This window comes from Protomyctophum bolini (assembly GCF_963924005.1).
Source record: "Protomyctophum bolini genome assembly, chromosome: 7".
In the NCBI taxonomy this organism is placed as follows: domain Eukaryota; kingdom Metazoa; phylum Chordata; class Actinopteri; order Myctophiformes; family Myctophidae; genus Protomyctophum; species Protomyctophum bolini.
This window is the reverse complement of record NC_137868.1, coordinates 10199089-10216197: the sequence shown is the minus strand read 5'-3', so window position 1 is coordinate 10216197 and position 17109 is coordinate 10199089. Positions and strand designations below refer to the sequence as shown.

The window sequence follows — 17109 nt, the reverse complement described above, 5'->3', positions numbered from 1 at the left end:
CTTTTCCCTTTTCTTTACTGAAAGACTGAATACTGATGCACCCATTGTTCTGGGTTCTTATTCCTTTCTCAGATCTCACACAGGAGAGAGGCCCTACAAATGTGTGCAGTGCAGCAGGGGCTTTGCCTCCTCGGGGGTCCTGAAGGCCCACATTCGCACCCACTCGGGCCTGAAAGCATACAAGTGTCTGTTGTGCGACACGACCTTCACCACCAGTGGAAGCCTGAGACGCCACATGACCACCCACAGCGACCTGCGTCCCTACATGTGCCCCTACTGCCAGAAGACCTTCAAGTCGTCCCCCAACTGCAGGAAGCACATGAAGACACACAGGTGCGTGTGGGCCTCGCCATTTATCCTGGTGCAATGTTATTACAATTGGTCATGTCTTCCATTGTCTAGTAAAGGTGGTTTTCATAGTGGGGGCTGCCAATTGGTACAATTCATCTTCAATTTATAAGATTCGATTATTGTGCCATGTACCTTTTTGTCTTTTGAGCGGTGCACACCGCTCCTTTAAATGGCTGTGTGTCCCTGTGTCCGTCTGTTCGTATGTGCCTATGTGTGTCTGTTTAGAGTAGGACATATTGACCCCTTACAACAGGGGTATTCAACTGTCCGGGTAAACCTAATTACGCTTTTAAAGTGACGCTACACATATTAACCTGTTAATTAACCAGTTTCTTTAATATTATTGAAGGTCTATTGGTCTATTGACTTCTGTCTGTTAGACCAGTACAGTATTCGAAGGCCCTAGTAAATGTGGTTCTGTTCAGAATGTATTATCTCAAGTCATTCCACAAAATAATAGAAAATGCTCCGATAGTGGGCTTGATAAGAAGAACCCAGCTCGATAAGCCTGATCGATACGGTGCTCATTATCCATAAAAACTAACGAGCTCCGTCCCTAGGTATGAACTGGCCCAGCAGCTGCAGTCCCAGGAACCAGAAGACCCCCTGGGAGGCACCGCCCTGGGAGGCTCCGCCCTGGGAGGCACCGCTGTGGCTCATGACATGCAGGTGGAGATGGAGGCCGACGCGCTGCAACAACAACACGCCCCTCAGCCAATAGGAGGGGAGGCTCATGACATGCAGGTGGAGATGGAGGCCAACGGGCTGCAGCAACACGCCCCTCAGCCAATAGGAGGGGAGCAGCAAAGCATGCTGGGACTGGGCCAGAGCCAGGTGGTCAGTGGAGGGCAGGTGACGCTGGAGGCGCAGCTGAGCGACCAGCCACTGGTGCAGGGAGAAGGTGAGGAGCTATAGTAGTAACGGTTGTTCTCAAACCTTTTCATGTCAAGGACCCCCAAATTGACATACTTATTAGCCCACGGACCCCCATTTGAAAACTGACCGGGTCCATTTGGTTCCATTTGTACACTCTCAGAGTTATAGACCCATAAGGGTCCATTTGGTTCCTAACTATGCATTTAGCTGGGGACCCCTGGAACTCTCTCAAGGACCCCACTTTGAGAACCAATGATGTAGAAGTCACTAAACATGCAATTCTTCCAGGGAGGTCATTAACACCAGCTGCTAAACCTGGCAAGTAGCTCGTAGACAAAGTGGACAAAGTGTATGTTCAAGTAAATATTCAAGTACTGGAGTGAAAGGTGTTCTATTTTTAGTGTGGTCTAATGACAGAGCCATTAATTTCCTTTCTTCTGTGTAGCTATGCTTCCATTTCCTGTTTACTTGAATGGATTGTCTTAATTTGATTTGATTGAGGTCGTCTTTGTTTTTCAATTAAAATGATGATGCATGGCATTGCATGCATGCCAGCACACAGCCAGCAGTACACAGATTAAAACATTTAATTAGATTGAGCTTGAATCTTGACCTTGACCGTTGGGTCTGCATGTAATCTTCACTCCATGTCCTCATCCAAATGAGTGGTAATCACTAAGCAATGAAGTCCTTGACGATGGCATTTGCAGCTCCGTTGATTGAGGAGCGTGTTTCCAATCCATTCCTGAACCTTGATGGTGAAAATTAAAGGTGCTCTGATTGACCGGCCGTTTTTCACTCAAAATGACTCGATCGGTGATCACTGCAGCAATCAAGGGTAAGAGAACCCATACAGTGGCCCGTCGGCCTTCCGGCTGGTCGGTCCTCCCTTGAGACAATTTTATAGGATTTGTCAACCTTTTTCAATTAAACCACTACAACCTAGCAGATAGCAGATCTACAAGCTGCTAGAATAGAATAATCCATTGTCTGTTGTGATGTTTGGATGTGCACATCTTGAGTAGACATTGCCCAACCCTATAGTCTCACTTTGTGTGTCTTCGCTGTCATCAGTAACGGTGCCGCATCTTCAGTCACCTGTGACAAGTTTAAAGAATTACTTGGTTTGGCGGGCAGTTCTCTGTTTACTCTGCCAGTTAGTTATTCAGTGCTCCATCGACCAACAAATAACCCTGCCAATTGATTTTTCTTCAAGCTTCATGGGCACCGTATGGTCTGTACACTGTCATTTCAGGATTTCTTCCATGCCAGTGCCTGACATCAAATGACCAATTGCACCAAAGAAACTAATGAGAAGATGCAATTCACTAAGTCAGAGAGTAGATTGCCAATGGACTGCGACTTTCAATCAGGAGAGAAACTGTGTTGGTTTCTTGATAACTATGGATTGTCGCAGGCCTCAAACACACGTATCAAATACATGTTCTGTGTTCTGTCTGTGATTAATGGCTGCATGCCACAATGCAATTCCAATGTGAGTCGGTCCTCCAATGGGAGGGGCTCACACTAGACTTATATTGCTTTCTCTGATCTTTCCTGTTTACTATCTTCATGCACCCAAAATGACAAAATTAATTTTAGGCTTTCACTTCCACATCCGCCTTCTCTTGGGTCTGGTTTTGGAACATCGTACTCTACTGAAACATGTTTAATACACCTGTGAGATGACATCAAAGAGAAATGCGATCATGGTTCGTGGAATGGTCCTGTTGGATTTGGTATTCAATGTTTCTACAGTGTTTTGGTTTAGATCTTATTTAACTAGATGGACGCAGATGACAGATGTTGATGGTGTGTTGTCTGAGGAAAAAGGAATATCATGTGGTATTCTGCAGGGCTCTATACGTACTTGGGACTCTTCTCTTTCCCATATATTATACATGCAGACAACACTGCAGAGCTCAAGAACCTGATGTTGGATAGGAATTTGTGGAGGGCAGCGATCCAGGAATCCCGAGTTGGTGTTGACTAGACTTCACTCTCGCAGCAAGAGAGAGAAGAGATTATACATTAACGATAGGGCTCCTGCTGCAGTAAAATACAAACTTTTGCTGTTTGCGGATGACTCAGCAGTACTTGTTCTAATGTCTGAGAGCGAGAAGACATTGAGTGTGGAGTTAGAATCTGTCGGGGAATGGCTGACAGAAAATAAATTGTCACGTCATCTTGGATCAGTCAGAGTCTATATTTGTCTGCCTCTAAGAGACGTTTTCTGAAGGCAAATAGGATTAGTGTTGTTTGTAACAGGGATGACATTGGATCATGTTGAGCATATTTTGTCACTGTTTTCTTATCGCCAAACAGTCAACGAATCCTAATACATTGATTCATTGAATACTTTAGTTGTGGTATGGTCAGACATTAGCTAAAAGGTAACAAAAAAAAGTCCTGGGGACTTGTTTCCAAACTTTCCATTGTCATTTCATCTACATAGAATAAAAATAACAACCCCATTTATGGCAGAGTTCTCCGTTTTTGACCTTTCATATTAAGATTCAGATTTCGGTTCCTGAATGCAGCCTTTTCATTTTACGCATTTCTTATCCCACATTTAAATCATTTTCTTTTTGGCTGGTGTCTTTTCCCCCCCTGTGAACAGGAAGTTCTGCTACATCCCATCTTTGCCCAATTCGTTTATTGACCTCCCGTACCTTCCACAAACAAAGACCCGGATTTTGAAGAAAATAATTTGCATAAACACTACTTGGGATGAACTCAGTTCAAATTTATGTCGCTCAAGTACAGCCTTTTCATTATTTTGTATAGCTACTCTTATGGATGCAATAATTGCTTTTCCCTTCTCCACATTTTTGCTTTGTGACATTTGAACTTCAAAGAACCTTCTATTTGGCTCGTGTCTTTTGTAAATTGTTCATGAGGGGGTGAAGACAAGTTATGCTACCTCCCTACTGTGCCCAATTAATTAATTTACCTCCCGCACTCTGCTTATCAACTACCAATGTCAATTTCTCATTGAGAAACTGGCAGCTAAGCACACTGCTACTTCACTGTCTCCACGGGGGATGTGCTGCAAGTATTATCCTCCCTGCTGTTCAACTCTGACAGAGATGCAGGGAGCAACACAGATGTTGAAAGGGCAAGAGGATAGGTTCATTGTTTTCTAGAAAGGTCATCTCTTTTCAGACCTCTTTCTCTTTTACTCAATGAGAAAGATAGAACTAACCAACTAATATAAAGGAAATGCAGATCTCATCAGCTTGTCTCATAAAACACAACCTTTGAAGATAAGCATCCCTTTCTAACCACTTAAGCACTAAATAATTCCAAAACTAGCGATGCATTGTGATCTAGGGGTAAAGGCGTGTTCAAACTGGTGATGCCCGAGTTGAAGTGTTTAACATCATCCAATAGACTGTACTGTAGACCGAGGTGACATGTAGAGTTTCAAGTTTATTAGAAAACCTTGCATAACAATATGAATTATGATGTTTCTTACAATTCAAGACAAGAGGACCGCTCTATTAAAAACGAATCATCTTTTACACTATGAATGTAGATGTACCTTGAGATTTTGACATGACCATTTTGTGCCTTGGGCACAAGAAGTGTAAAAAACCACTGGCAATCTGGCATAGACTCACCTTTTCTGGCCTTTCTCTCCCCTTTACAGACTCCTACGTGAATACTCCGCATACGCTTCCTCCGAATATCAGCCAGTTTGAGTCACAGACGCTGCCTCAGCCTGCTTTTGACCAGCAAGCACTAACGCAAGGTAATGCCCCCCCCCCCCCCCCCCCCAACACACACGTTATTCCTTTCACATACAGTATGTGGCTGTGCTATGTGGCCTACCATCCATAAATATACCGGTAGTATACATACAGTACATATAGTATCATTCTGGTAATTCTTTCTGTGTGAGAAAAAAACAACTAAGAATTGGTGTCTCGTAGAGATTGTGTCTCTATCGGTACATAACTCGGACGGCGCTGAGTTGACTGAAGGTGACTTCGCAACGCTCTGCACGCCGACTTGCTCACTTTACCTTGCTCGCCGGTGCCTCGTGGCTCAAGTTACCTTCAGGAGTTCTCATGTTAGGCCCGGAAACCTGAAAAACCCAGATTTGGTTTTTTCATGGAACCCAAGGCTCGGCCTGGCCTGACTAATTAGCATACATTTTCGGCCCGGCCCTGAGTGTTTCGGGTCGGTTTGGGTCAGGTCAGGTTGGGCTCGGGCAGAATTTGAGAACTCTACTTACGACGGTGAAGCCGAGTGCACCTTTTTCACCGTTTTACAAATGTACTGTGACATACAGTATGTACCACCTTTATACAAAGCGCTTTACATTGTTCAATGCATTCACCCATTTATACACACGCACGGCAGAGGAAACCATGCAAGGCACCAAACCTGCTCATCGGGGGTAGTTCGAGCTTCAATGTTTCGCTCAAGGAAACCTTGACATTAACCCATGGGGAGCTTCACAATTTCCAACCGCTCTACCCCCTGAGACGCCCTGCCGCCCTGGGACATAATTAACATCTCTGTGAAAATTCTGTACCCTTTCCTCCCTCCCATATTTTAGACAAAACAAGAGCTCTTGAAGGCAGCATAACACACCGACAGCGAGCATCGACTCGGCAAATCTGATGTTGTGCCACTCTAGGCACCTTTTCCAACACCCGTCTGGGTGATGGGACTGGATAGAGCTGCTGTTCCCACAGCGGCGCAGTCAGCAACCATAAGCTCCTGTCAGATTGTTGTTTTTTCTACTGTTTGATGTCGATGTAAATGCCTTCAGGCAAACCTTTGTTGTAAGAACTAAGAGCCAGCGCTCGCTAATTGACAGTTGACGACAAAATAGCTTGTCAATTGGGTCTGACACTTTTCAAACCACATTTCAACTGCATGAAGATTTATGCTGATTGTACTTTTTAAATACAGCTTTTGCTGAATTGGTTTGTTTACCTCAGGCACCATGAGCTGTTTTCTTCCTCAGACTCAGGGCAACGATACTGATAATGTTCCCATAGAGCCATAATAATAGTGTCAGCAGGCAGCAGATCTCTAATTTAATGGCTGTATGGCGCTGGAAGCCATTTCAAATGAATGGCCTCTCTTGCTCTGTAATGCAGACTAGGGCATGCTGTCGGTAAACATTGGAAGTCGAGCGATACCGGTAGCTGATAGTGATAGTTTGCAGATAAAGTTTTCGGCTTCAGACTGTGCTGACTTCTGACAGTGCAGTTCGCCTGTCAATCAGCGGGACAGCTCATGCAGGAGCGGACCTCAGCACATCAAAGGAAGAGTCACAGTTGCTCGTTGATGGCTGAGACCGAACTCCCGACTGGTTCCATTAAAAAAAACACATAACATTTGGAATCACAGTTTGAATTCTGTCCACACGCACACATGGAGCGAAGAATAATCAAAATAAATCAAAATCAAAATAAAGAAAATAAACGTTCAACTTCTCCTGGTAAGAGTTGACTTGTGTTAATGAAGTCGACTTGTTGACTTGTTGCCAACACTTTACAAACTATATTTCAACTGCATGGAAGAGTAATGCTGACCGTTGTTTTTAAATACAGCTTTTGCTGAATTGGTTGGTTTATGAGCTGTCAGATGGCAACTTTGTGTCAGGGCTTATGTCACTTCCAAAGCTTCACAAACATTTCACCTTGCAGTGTGGATATCTTGTAGCCATACCGAAGTGTTAATTGCTATGCCTCATCTAATCCAGGCTATAATTACTAGAATTATAAGTAACTGCTTTCAAAACTAATTATGTATTTAATGACGTGACAAATCTTAATTTTGACACCCACTGTCACTCTGGATAAGAGTCCAGAGATGACAAGCACAGTCCTGTCTCACACCATTGAATATTACAGCCTTCTGTATGCAGTTAGGGTTAGGGATGGAGCTCGTTCATTTTTGAGTGCCACTCCAAGGAACAGCAATGTCACTATGGGACTATGTTACTATGTTTAGAGTACCAGTAGGGGAAAAAGTGGTGCTGTTGTGCCAGAAACACAGAGAGAGAGAATGAAATTGGAACGAGAACCAATAGAGGGGAGTTGCACCACTCAGTTCACACAGGTGTGATTTTTATTGATAACGAGGACCGTATTGATCAGGCTTATCGAGCTGGGTTATTTTTTTGGCTTTTCTGCCTTAAAAAGCTTCTTATCTCTCCGGGGCGACTGTGGCTCAAGAGGTAGAGCAGGTCGTCCAATGATCCATGGGTCGGCGGTTCAAATCCCGGCTCCTCCTGTCTACATGTCGAAGTGTCCTTGGGCAAGACACTATAACCCCAAATTGCTCCTGATGTGCTGGTTGGTACCTTGCATGGCTTCCGCCGCAATCGGTGTATGAATGTGTGTGTGAATGGGTGAATGTAATGCACAATCTATGTAAAGCGCCTTGGATAAAGGCACTATATAAATGCACCATTTACCATTTACCATCCCTAGTTAGTAATATAATTCTCTTTGATTTTCCGTCCAGGCTTCACCATCAACGAAGGCTACTCTCAGCCACAGTTCTCCACAGTCCAGCAGCTCCAGGACTCCAGCACCTTGGAGTCTCAGGCCCTGTCCTCCTCCAGCTACCATTCACAGAACCTTCTACATGTCCAGAGTGCCGAGGTGGTGAGTTCTGGTTCATCGGCCACTTCTCCCTCCATAGCAGAACCTTCTACATGTACAGAGTGCCGAGGTGGTGAGTTCTGGTCCTGGTAGTCCTCCAGCTACCATTCACAGAACCTTTTACTCGTACAGAGTGCCGAGGTGGTGAGTTCTGGTCCAGCTACCATTCACAGAACCTTTTACATGTACAGAGTGCCGAGGTGGTGAGTTCTGGTTCAGAGACCACTTCTCCCTCCATAGCAGCCATTGTTTTAGTGCTCTGCACTTTTGAGCTATACCATGTTTTTAGCCATCTCCTGAACTGGCAGTGGTAGAAGAAATGGAGATGTGTCATATATATGTTACACACCAAGACATTTGACTGGAACATTTCCACATCAGATTTGCTTTGTGTCTTTGTCAAACTAGACGAGTGGCCTCCTTCAAGAGAACAACCAGGGCGAGTTACAGCTCACTACAGAGACGCAGGACTTCCAGGATGACACTGAAGACAACACCAAGAGAGCATACAGGTGTGTGTGTGTGTGTGTCATGCGAGTGCATGTGCATTGTGCGTGTGTGCGTGCACCGTACTCTGTTTTGGTTTTCAAACTTGAATGCACATTATGTTGGGCGGGGCGGCTTCTCAAACTATAATGTTATCTAGGATTCATCCCGCTGCTTTTCTCAATTCTGGTCAGAGACGATACAATTTCAGAGAAACAAAAGGGAAAAGATTAAAGCCGCTCCAGCGGCTTAACTCAGTGCAGAGTGTGGAGTTTGCTAAGTATGAGTCAATGAAATGAGTCATCTTATTTTGTTTTTCTCTATATTTGCAGACACATTTAGAGTGTTTCTTCATATTGCCTCAGAGGTTCAGCGTTATTCATTGTCACCTTCAGAGATATGTGTTGTAATTTAATGGATTACATGGTTCATTTGTGATGTTAATTAATTTGTATAATTGTTGAACGCTGCTAAATTCATATTATTATTCACAGTTAAAAATAGTTAAAAGGATTTATTTAATTTACCGGTAATACAGTCTATTGATTCAATTTAATTGGGACTTTCCTATTTGTATTGCCTATTGCCTAACAAGGATTAACTTGAGGAACTGCACGTTAGGAAGTTAGGAAAAAATGCAGGATTCTATTGTTGTTGATTGATGATGCTGTCCATGACAGCAGCCGATTCTATCCATCCATCTTGCTTTAATGGGCAGGCTAGTCTCATGTGGCCAACCTTACAATCCCATTCCACTTCAAATGAAGCTCTGGAGGAGCTCCCTTCTCATTTGAAACAGTGGATAGAGTGAGCCAGCAGCTCACACGTTGGGGCCTGACTAAACGCTGGGCTCACACGCTGGGGCCTGACTAAACTGTGGATAGAATGAGCTAGCAGCTCACATGCTGGGGCCTGACTAAACTGTGATTGAGTCGTGATGGCTCATGGGACCATAATTTCGTCTTGTGTTTTTTGGCCCGGTTGAGAACCAAAATTAAGATAGAAAATCTGTCAGCTAAATTGGAAATTAAATGTATTAATCATTGCTCAAGGCACAGTATGTGCACTGCACAAAAAAACCATGACTCATAAACAGCTTTTGTTTGAGTAATGTTACTTGCTGCAGTTGTTTGTTTCACTGAGTAGTAGTTTAATGTGGACGCTATCGATGTGCAAAGCACACCTGGGCGAGCCCCTTCCCCACTATGGTACGGCTGCTGCCCTTCTATCCACTTGTTGCTTAATGCTCCCCAGGGTATCTGGAGTTATGGACAGGTACCACTCGGTCGCAGAAATCACATTTAATTTGGTTTCAGCGAACGCTGGTAAACCACCCGCTCACGGAAATCATTCATTCATGCATTCATTCATGTATTCATTCATTCATTCATTCAACAACTTTACTTTATTTACTCGCCAAAGACATTGAGGTCATCCTCATTTGCAGTGTCGTCGAGATACACATAATACAACATTTCAAAGCAAAAACAGAACAGAATAGTAACATTTCCTCATCGTGTGACGTAGCACGTAGGCTATGTTTAAGAACAGTTGCAGACACTTAGGGGGTATAAGTCAGCAATCAAAGATTTAAATGGGCCGTATGTTATGGGAGAACAGATCTTTAATTTAAGCTGTAGGTCATTCCACGTGGTTGGGGCATTAAAACAAAAGGCTGTTTTCCCCACCTCTGTGTTTACATTTGGGACCTTTAGTGTGAGCCAGTGACTGGAGCGTGTTCTATTATGTTACAGGGTTCCAATCCAGCAGAGCTTTAATATACAACGGTAAAGTTCCATCAATTTCTTTAAAAATAAACAGATACCAATGTTTATTTCGCCTATCGGCCAAGGAGGGCCAACCCATCATATAGGATGCAATGATGAGGTTCACCAGATATAAATCACAAAGCAGAATGATAAACTGCATCCAAGGGCTTGAGGACAGAAGGAGCAGTCCAACACAGAAAGAAAGACTGCTTCAATAACCCTTTTCCTACATGGAGAATCACATTTCATTTTATTTCAAGCAGACAAATTTCATTTCGATTTCCGCGAGTGGGTGGTTTACCAGACTAGAATAATATAGGTCTTGAACTCTCACTCTTGAAGATTCAAGATTGCTATAGTTTTTAATTTTTTCCCCTTCTTCTGCAAGCAGCATCAGAAATGAAAGACTCATGAAAAGAATAAATTCATGAATGAATAAATACAAAATGTGGTGATATTTGTGCTTTTCAAATTAAGCTACCTGAGATGAACAGCAGGCATTGACACTAAGGGATGCCCACCTGTGCCTGGCTAAATAAATCTTTTGGGCAGGAGGACTTTGCTTTCAGGTTGCCCGACCGGGAAAGTGCTCGTTTGAGGGGACGCAACACAAGATATCTGTCTAAACACCTGAACGTGGCCAGAGCGCTGTCTTCTGATCTCTGGAATGTAAAATAAGAGCACTATAACGTCCTATAAGATTCTGTTTTCACTGTTGCTGTACTTAAAAGTGTGAATCCATAGACATATTCATAGCTATGTACCGGTAGGTATTTGGCATAAAAAATGAGGTATGCATTTTTTTGATCACACAGACCCAGAAAGTAAAAAAGAAAAAAATGTGATAAATTGAACGCTAATTCAAATTTTACCTGTCATTTTATAATGGACAATTTACTATTCGGGCAAGTGGGCAAACATGACCTGCACTTGCCCGACAGGCCAAAGTGCCTCTGAGACCTTAGTGTCTGAACCCCTGAACAGAACTCTGCTGCTTTTAGCTCCTCTGATGGCTGTTTCCTCTTCAGGTGCACCTGGTGCGTTAAGGGCTTCAGGAAATCCAGCCACCTGAAGCAGCACATGCGATCCCACACTGGAGAAAGACCCTACAGGTGTACTCTCTGTTTCAGGGCCTTTGTCTCAGCTGGGGTGCTTAAGTCCCACCTCAACACTCATACAGGTGAGATCATGTAAATGAGCTGCATCGGTGGCCTTGTCATAGGTTCGATCTTCACTATAACCATCCGTTCTCTTGATGATGTGTACTTCAGGCAAGATGATGAACATATAGCTTCTGGAACATTGTTACGAGACTCTTAGCCTGAGCTAACGTGTTAGGTTTTTGGTCTAGAGAGGTCACGGCTGAGATTTGTGCACGTGACGCCCTGATTGGATCTCACCAATCTGTCCGTTAGCCCTGGCCCCTCCTCTCCCCCCTAGTGCAGCGCTACGTCACATCATTTGTAGCGACGCCCACCCGGAAGGATCACTCCCACTTCTAGACCAGAGCGGCGGGCAATGCGTTCCCCCAGGCTTTCATTTCTTGCGCCGATAAAAATGAAAGCCTGGGTACCGAGGCTAAGAGACTCTAGACATAAAGATTTACAGTACCAAAGAGGCTATAATTCTGAATTCCCATAGTGTTTAATATCATGTCAAAAAGAGCACGGTGGTTTGACTCATATCGTCATAATATGATGATATGATATGATATCCATATTATGGATATGAAGCATCAACTGACGGCGAAAAACCGTCATATACAATTGTCACGTTAAGAAAACAGACTGTATCAAATATGAGTGACCAAAACTTTTAGTCCATGAACCAACCCTAGTTAAAATAGCAGATCTTGCAGATCTAAACATTTGTTTTCTAATCTAAAGATTTCTTTTCAAAATTTCTTAAAAATGTATTTGATTTATTCATGAAATTACTTTATCATTGAATCATTGTTTGAAAAATGTTTTTTGGGGAATAGTTTGTGCAAATGTAAAAACAAAACATGAAGGGACCCATAAAAAGGTGTCCGTGACCCACAAATGGGTCCCGACCGACGCTTGTGTCGCTGTTTTTAAGGGAACAAATCCTTGCTTTAATAATGTCTCCTTCCCCATCCTGACCTTCACCACCACCAGGAGTGAAGCCCTACAGGTGTAATGTTTGCGACGCCACGTTCACCACCAACCGCAGTCTCAACCGACACCTGACCATCCACGTGGAGTCCTTCAAATGCCCGGTGTGTGATGAGAGCTTCCGGACCAGCCTGCTGTGTCGAAAACACATGAGCAAGGGGCATGCCGTGATGGAGAGAGGTACGCCACACAAACAACACTACTCTAGAACTTCAACCCATAAAAACCGGAAAAGCATCCGTATCATTTTAGATTTTATCTATCTCTCTCTCTCTCTCTCTCTCTCTCTCTCTCTCTCTCTCACACACACACACACTGGTTGGCTAATGGCTATTCAAAAATAGCAGATATACAAGCTCATAGTAGCTTGTCACTTGAAACGGTTTGAAACTGCAGAATCGGCCTCGGATCTAAATGGGTTAATTTTACCACACTGTGGTTGTCTTGATGTTGCCCTTTTTATTTAAAGGGCAGACAGCCATACGGTATTATGCAAGTGTCACACTCTGTCCTGAGTGAGGTTAATGTTTGCCGACAAGGCAATGGTGAAAAATAGCCAAAAAATACTGGAATCCTTGTCCTGAAATCCTTGTCGCAGAGAAGTGGTTTTCTTTATTCACCCTTTTACACAGTTACAAAAATGAAGAACACCAGTAAGACGCGCAAACGCGGGAAGCGAACGCAGCTGAGACCCTGCAGATCATGTCTGTCTGTCTGTCTGTCTGTCTGTCTGTCTGTCTGTCTGTCTGTCTGTCTGTCTGTCTGTCTGTCTGTCTGTCTTGTCTGTCTGTCTGTCTGTCTGTCTGTCTGTCTGTGTGTCTGTCCCGCTGTTACTGCATATGTGGACCTGGCCCCTTTTGTGCCCATATATGGAGCTGAGTGATTGCTGATGCAACACACTCCATATTTGGACGTATAGCGGGACAGACAGACACACAGACAGACAGACAGACACATAGACAGACATGATCTGCTAGGTCTCATAGTAAGTGCTCACTGCGTTCGCAAAAAGTATTTACAGCAAACTGGACAGATTGGTCGGTATCTGCTTGAAATCCATGGCATCCATGGAAATCCTTTTGAATCCTGGCGGGGAATGTGTCAATTAATTTACAATCATAATTTACACGTGTTCCCCACAGTCGTAGGTTGTGATGGCGAAGATGATGGTGATGATGGCGTGGAGGAGGACGACGATGGGGATCAGAGGGCACCGAAGAGAAGAAGTTTGGAGATTATAACTTTTACAGAGGAACAGGCGGCCATGCTGGCCAAGGACCCCGGCAAGGAGGCCTCGGTGTCCGAGCGCGTGCTATCCCAGTCCGCGGCTGAGAGGGATCGGATCAGCGAGATCAAAGACAAAGCTGTTGAGATGGAGACGGAGCCCAAGTTTGCCAACTGCTGCAATTTCTGCCCAAAGAGCTTCAAAAAGCCAAGTGACCTTGTAAGGTAAATACATGTTAATTCTGTCTTTAGCCCCGTTGCTAATGGCGGAGCTCTGAGGAAAACCACCGGCTGGATTTCCATGGATTTTCATGACCTCTACTGATCTAGTTCAGGCCGTGAGGCAATTGCAGGTGGGCCCTCAAAAATATTAAACCTGTGCGAAGTGAAGGGCGCTCTTATCATCGTACATCATCATGACGTAACATGTCGATTTGCTCGTCCACATATGACGTACATTCTCCATTCATTGTCAATGGGAATTTAATGTTTGTGTAAACCGAAAATCTACACTAAATAGCTGAATATAGGAGGGGCTAGTGCCCCTCAAAAGAACAAGTCGCTGTATATTTTCTTTAAAACCTTGAAGAAATTAGTTTTCTTTGCGGTACCAATTAGCTTCATTAATCCAAGCCAGAATACATTCAATTAATTGATCCCTTTCAATGTGGAATTCTTTGTTTGTAAAAAAATAAAAAAATTATAATTACAATTTACATTCATTCTATGAGGTGTAGTTCTCAAACTATAGGGTCAATCTAAACCACTAATATTTAATTTTATAGCTCTTTATAGCTAATTTAATTTTAAATGAAACATGACATTTTAAATAATACGCTGTTTGTAGTGTGGGGTCACATTTGACTTCCAAATATCCCAAAAGATTTTGTCTGGATTGCCATCGCATTTGCTCTGCAAATTGGATGGTGTCTCCCACTGATTTTGGTGATGCTTTTAGCAGTGTCAGTGCAAAATCTATAGACATCCCATATCAAAATCTATAGATTTACCAAGAAACCAGCTGAGCACATTGTTCCCTGAAGTTAACTCAATTTTCTAGTGTCACCAATTTCCAGTGGGGTCTCAGGAGCCGCACAGATGATAGTGACTGTTATCCAAGCTTTTAGACTCTTGTTCTTTTTAGGTTGACCCTGCTGCCTCAGCAGTGCACTTAGACTATATTTTATCATGATTGAAATTCTTTATTTGGAATAACCCCTTGAGATGTACTAGCATCTCGTTTTTGACTGGGTCCTTTAAGTTTTTATTATTTTTGTCCTGTCACAATCCATGCAGCTCTCTTGTGAGTTTCTTTCCACAGCAGTTTTCAGCTTGCTGTCAGACTTTAATATCCTGACGTGCCCTTCAGCACTGGCCCCGGGCTCTGATTAACGGGGCAGTAGAGAATCTTGCATTTGGCCTTTCTGTCTACAGGAAATCCCTTGTCTCTCCCCCGCTCTCTCTCGCTTTCTCTGTCTCGCTTGCTGTACCCTGTGGAGAAGCTCCGTGCACCTCTCAGAACAGTTTGTGTAGAAGTGTTTTAAGGATTGGCAGTTGGCACAGCAGCACACCAACTTTACTGGCTAGCTAGTGAGATGGGGCTTCACCCCGGGGAAACAGACTCTGACAAATTTGCACTGCTCTATGCTCTTTTTAGTATCATTGGAATAATCTCTAAGGTGCAAATGTTTCCTGGCTTTGCAAAGTATTTGTGGAAAGTAAACTGAAAAGTTTGACCTTGCACAGCATGCAGTATACAGAATTACTACAGATAACATTTGATGATGCTTCGAGGCAATGCATCATTGATTTTTCTCACGTCTCGATTTTGGTTGAGCTGAATCTTTAGATATAACAGTCACAACAACGAGTGATTGAATTTTCTGATGTCAATTCAAATTAGATCGGTTGCATTCTGATGCATTCTGATGGTGTAGACTCATTTTTGCTATACACTCACAAAAATGTACCCCTGTCACCAATTTACCATAAGAATGAATCATTCCAAATGCAAGAGCTCAGATGAGAGAAACCTTTGATGGATTTAAACAGTCCAATTTGAAGGACTCTTTCTAGAGGACCACAAGGCATCCAGGGAATACTGATGTGATGTCTGACTCTGTTAGACACTATAGCATCCATGCACATTTTGAAGGAAGACAAGGCTCTCTCACTGCTTCTTTCGTGGAACAAAACGTGGTCCTTGTTTTATCATATTAATGCAACATCTATGCAAATACTGCTGAGAATTTCTCAGCTTGTAATTCTGTCTAAAATTAACACACACTCTTTGAGATCTGAGAATGAATGATTTCTCTGGGGCAGTTACGTCCAATGGATGAATGCCAGAATTTGCATTACAATTATCTTGACAATCAGTCAATCAGACAATGCCTTGGTTCATCTGGTCCAATTTAAGGAAAAACAGTGCAGTTGCTTGGAAGCTCATTTCTGTGGCCTTTAATTATCACACTCTAATTAAAGTGGTCGTGTTTAGGGTTCATTCAACTTCTTCTCACCATACATATCTTTAACCCATTTTGGGCGGGAACCCCTTTTGGTGTTGTTGTGCTTTAGCTATTGAAAAATAGCAGATCTACAAGCTCATAGCACGCCACTCGGTGGCGGGCTACGAGCTTGTAGGTCTGCTATTTTTGAAAAATCGAAGAACGACTGACATAGAAACATAGCTTTTTCAGGAAACTGTCAGGGTGTAGAAGACTGATCTCAGGTCAAAATGGGACAGTCATATTCTGGCTTGTTTGCAAAGTTGGTTTTGGAATTGGCAGCCAGTTCATAGTTGTGTAAAGAGAGACCACAAGTTGTGAAAACATGACGGGACCCAGAAATGAACACCGGTGGTCTAGGAAAGGTCATCCCAACCTTTATCTTACCACGGTCATCAGGACTCTTGGCTGTTAGTTTACCCAAAACACTGGCATCTGTCGGGCTCTACACTCTACATTGTACTGTTGAAGTACATTTAAAAGGAGAGAGAGTGAGTTCTTTCTCCTTGCCGTACACACAAAGAACTGAGATACTTTCTAGACTAACTGGGAAAGGAGAAGAATTGAGAAGTGGCAGACAGCAGGCGAAAATATTTTTCCGGTTTTAGAGCGTTTTTTTAACGCAATTAACGCATGCACAGTCTTGACCCACAGTGTTGTCCCTGAACATGTGTGAACGTCAGTCTCTGACACTTCACTTCGTTCAACAGTGTCTCAGATTTCCATCGTCTTCTAGGTGAAAACGCAGCTAAAACACACCCTAAACAGGCCTTAATATGTAGCGGAAAAGACAACAATCTGTCCGGACACCTGAGAGCAAATTAAAGTAATCGCACTCGCGCAGCTCAGAGTCACAACTCTGTGATGATGTGTGCTCATATGTCCGCATGCTTGCAGACGTCATATATGCTTTTATATGACGTTCATATAAAAAACAACATTAAGCAGATAATCATCCTGAATCATAGCCACGTTGATAACGTTTGTAATAAACCAACCTGTTTGTAAATCCGTCAAGATTTGAGGGAGTTATGACTATTTTTGTTTGAGCTGCTATAGAACATATACTGTATTGTAGCCCCTCAGCAAGATGGCCCCCGGGTGAACTACGTCAGAGACTCCGCCTTGA

General features: G+C 43.3%; 1 protein-coding gene across 2 annotated transcripts in view; it reads left to right on the top strand.

Annotated features, from left to right (window-relative positions):
• The window catches only part of znf236 (zinc finger protein 236), a 95398-nt gene that overhangs the window by 34088 nt on the left and 44201 nt on the right, over window positions 1-17109 (top strand). For both annotated transcript variants that reach the window (XM_080768158.1, XM_080768157.1), the window contains 8 exons: window positions 73-333; window positions 912-1252; window positions 4880-4981; window positions 7720-7862; window positions 8268-8371; window positions 11143-11294; window positions 12253-12429; window positions 13392-13698. In XM_080768158.1, the coding sequence (XP_080624284.1) occupies window positions 73-333; window positions 912-1252; window positions 4880-4981; window positions 7720-7862; window positions 8268-8371; window positions 11143-11294; window positions 12253-12429; window positions 13392-13698 (1587 nt within the window). The remainder of the gene's footprint in view (window positions 1-72; window positions 334-911; window positions 1253-4879; window positions 4982-7719; window positions 7863-8267; window positions 8372-11142; window positions 11295-12252; window positions 12430-13391; window positions 13699-17109) is intronic.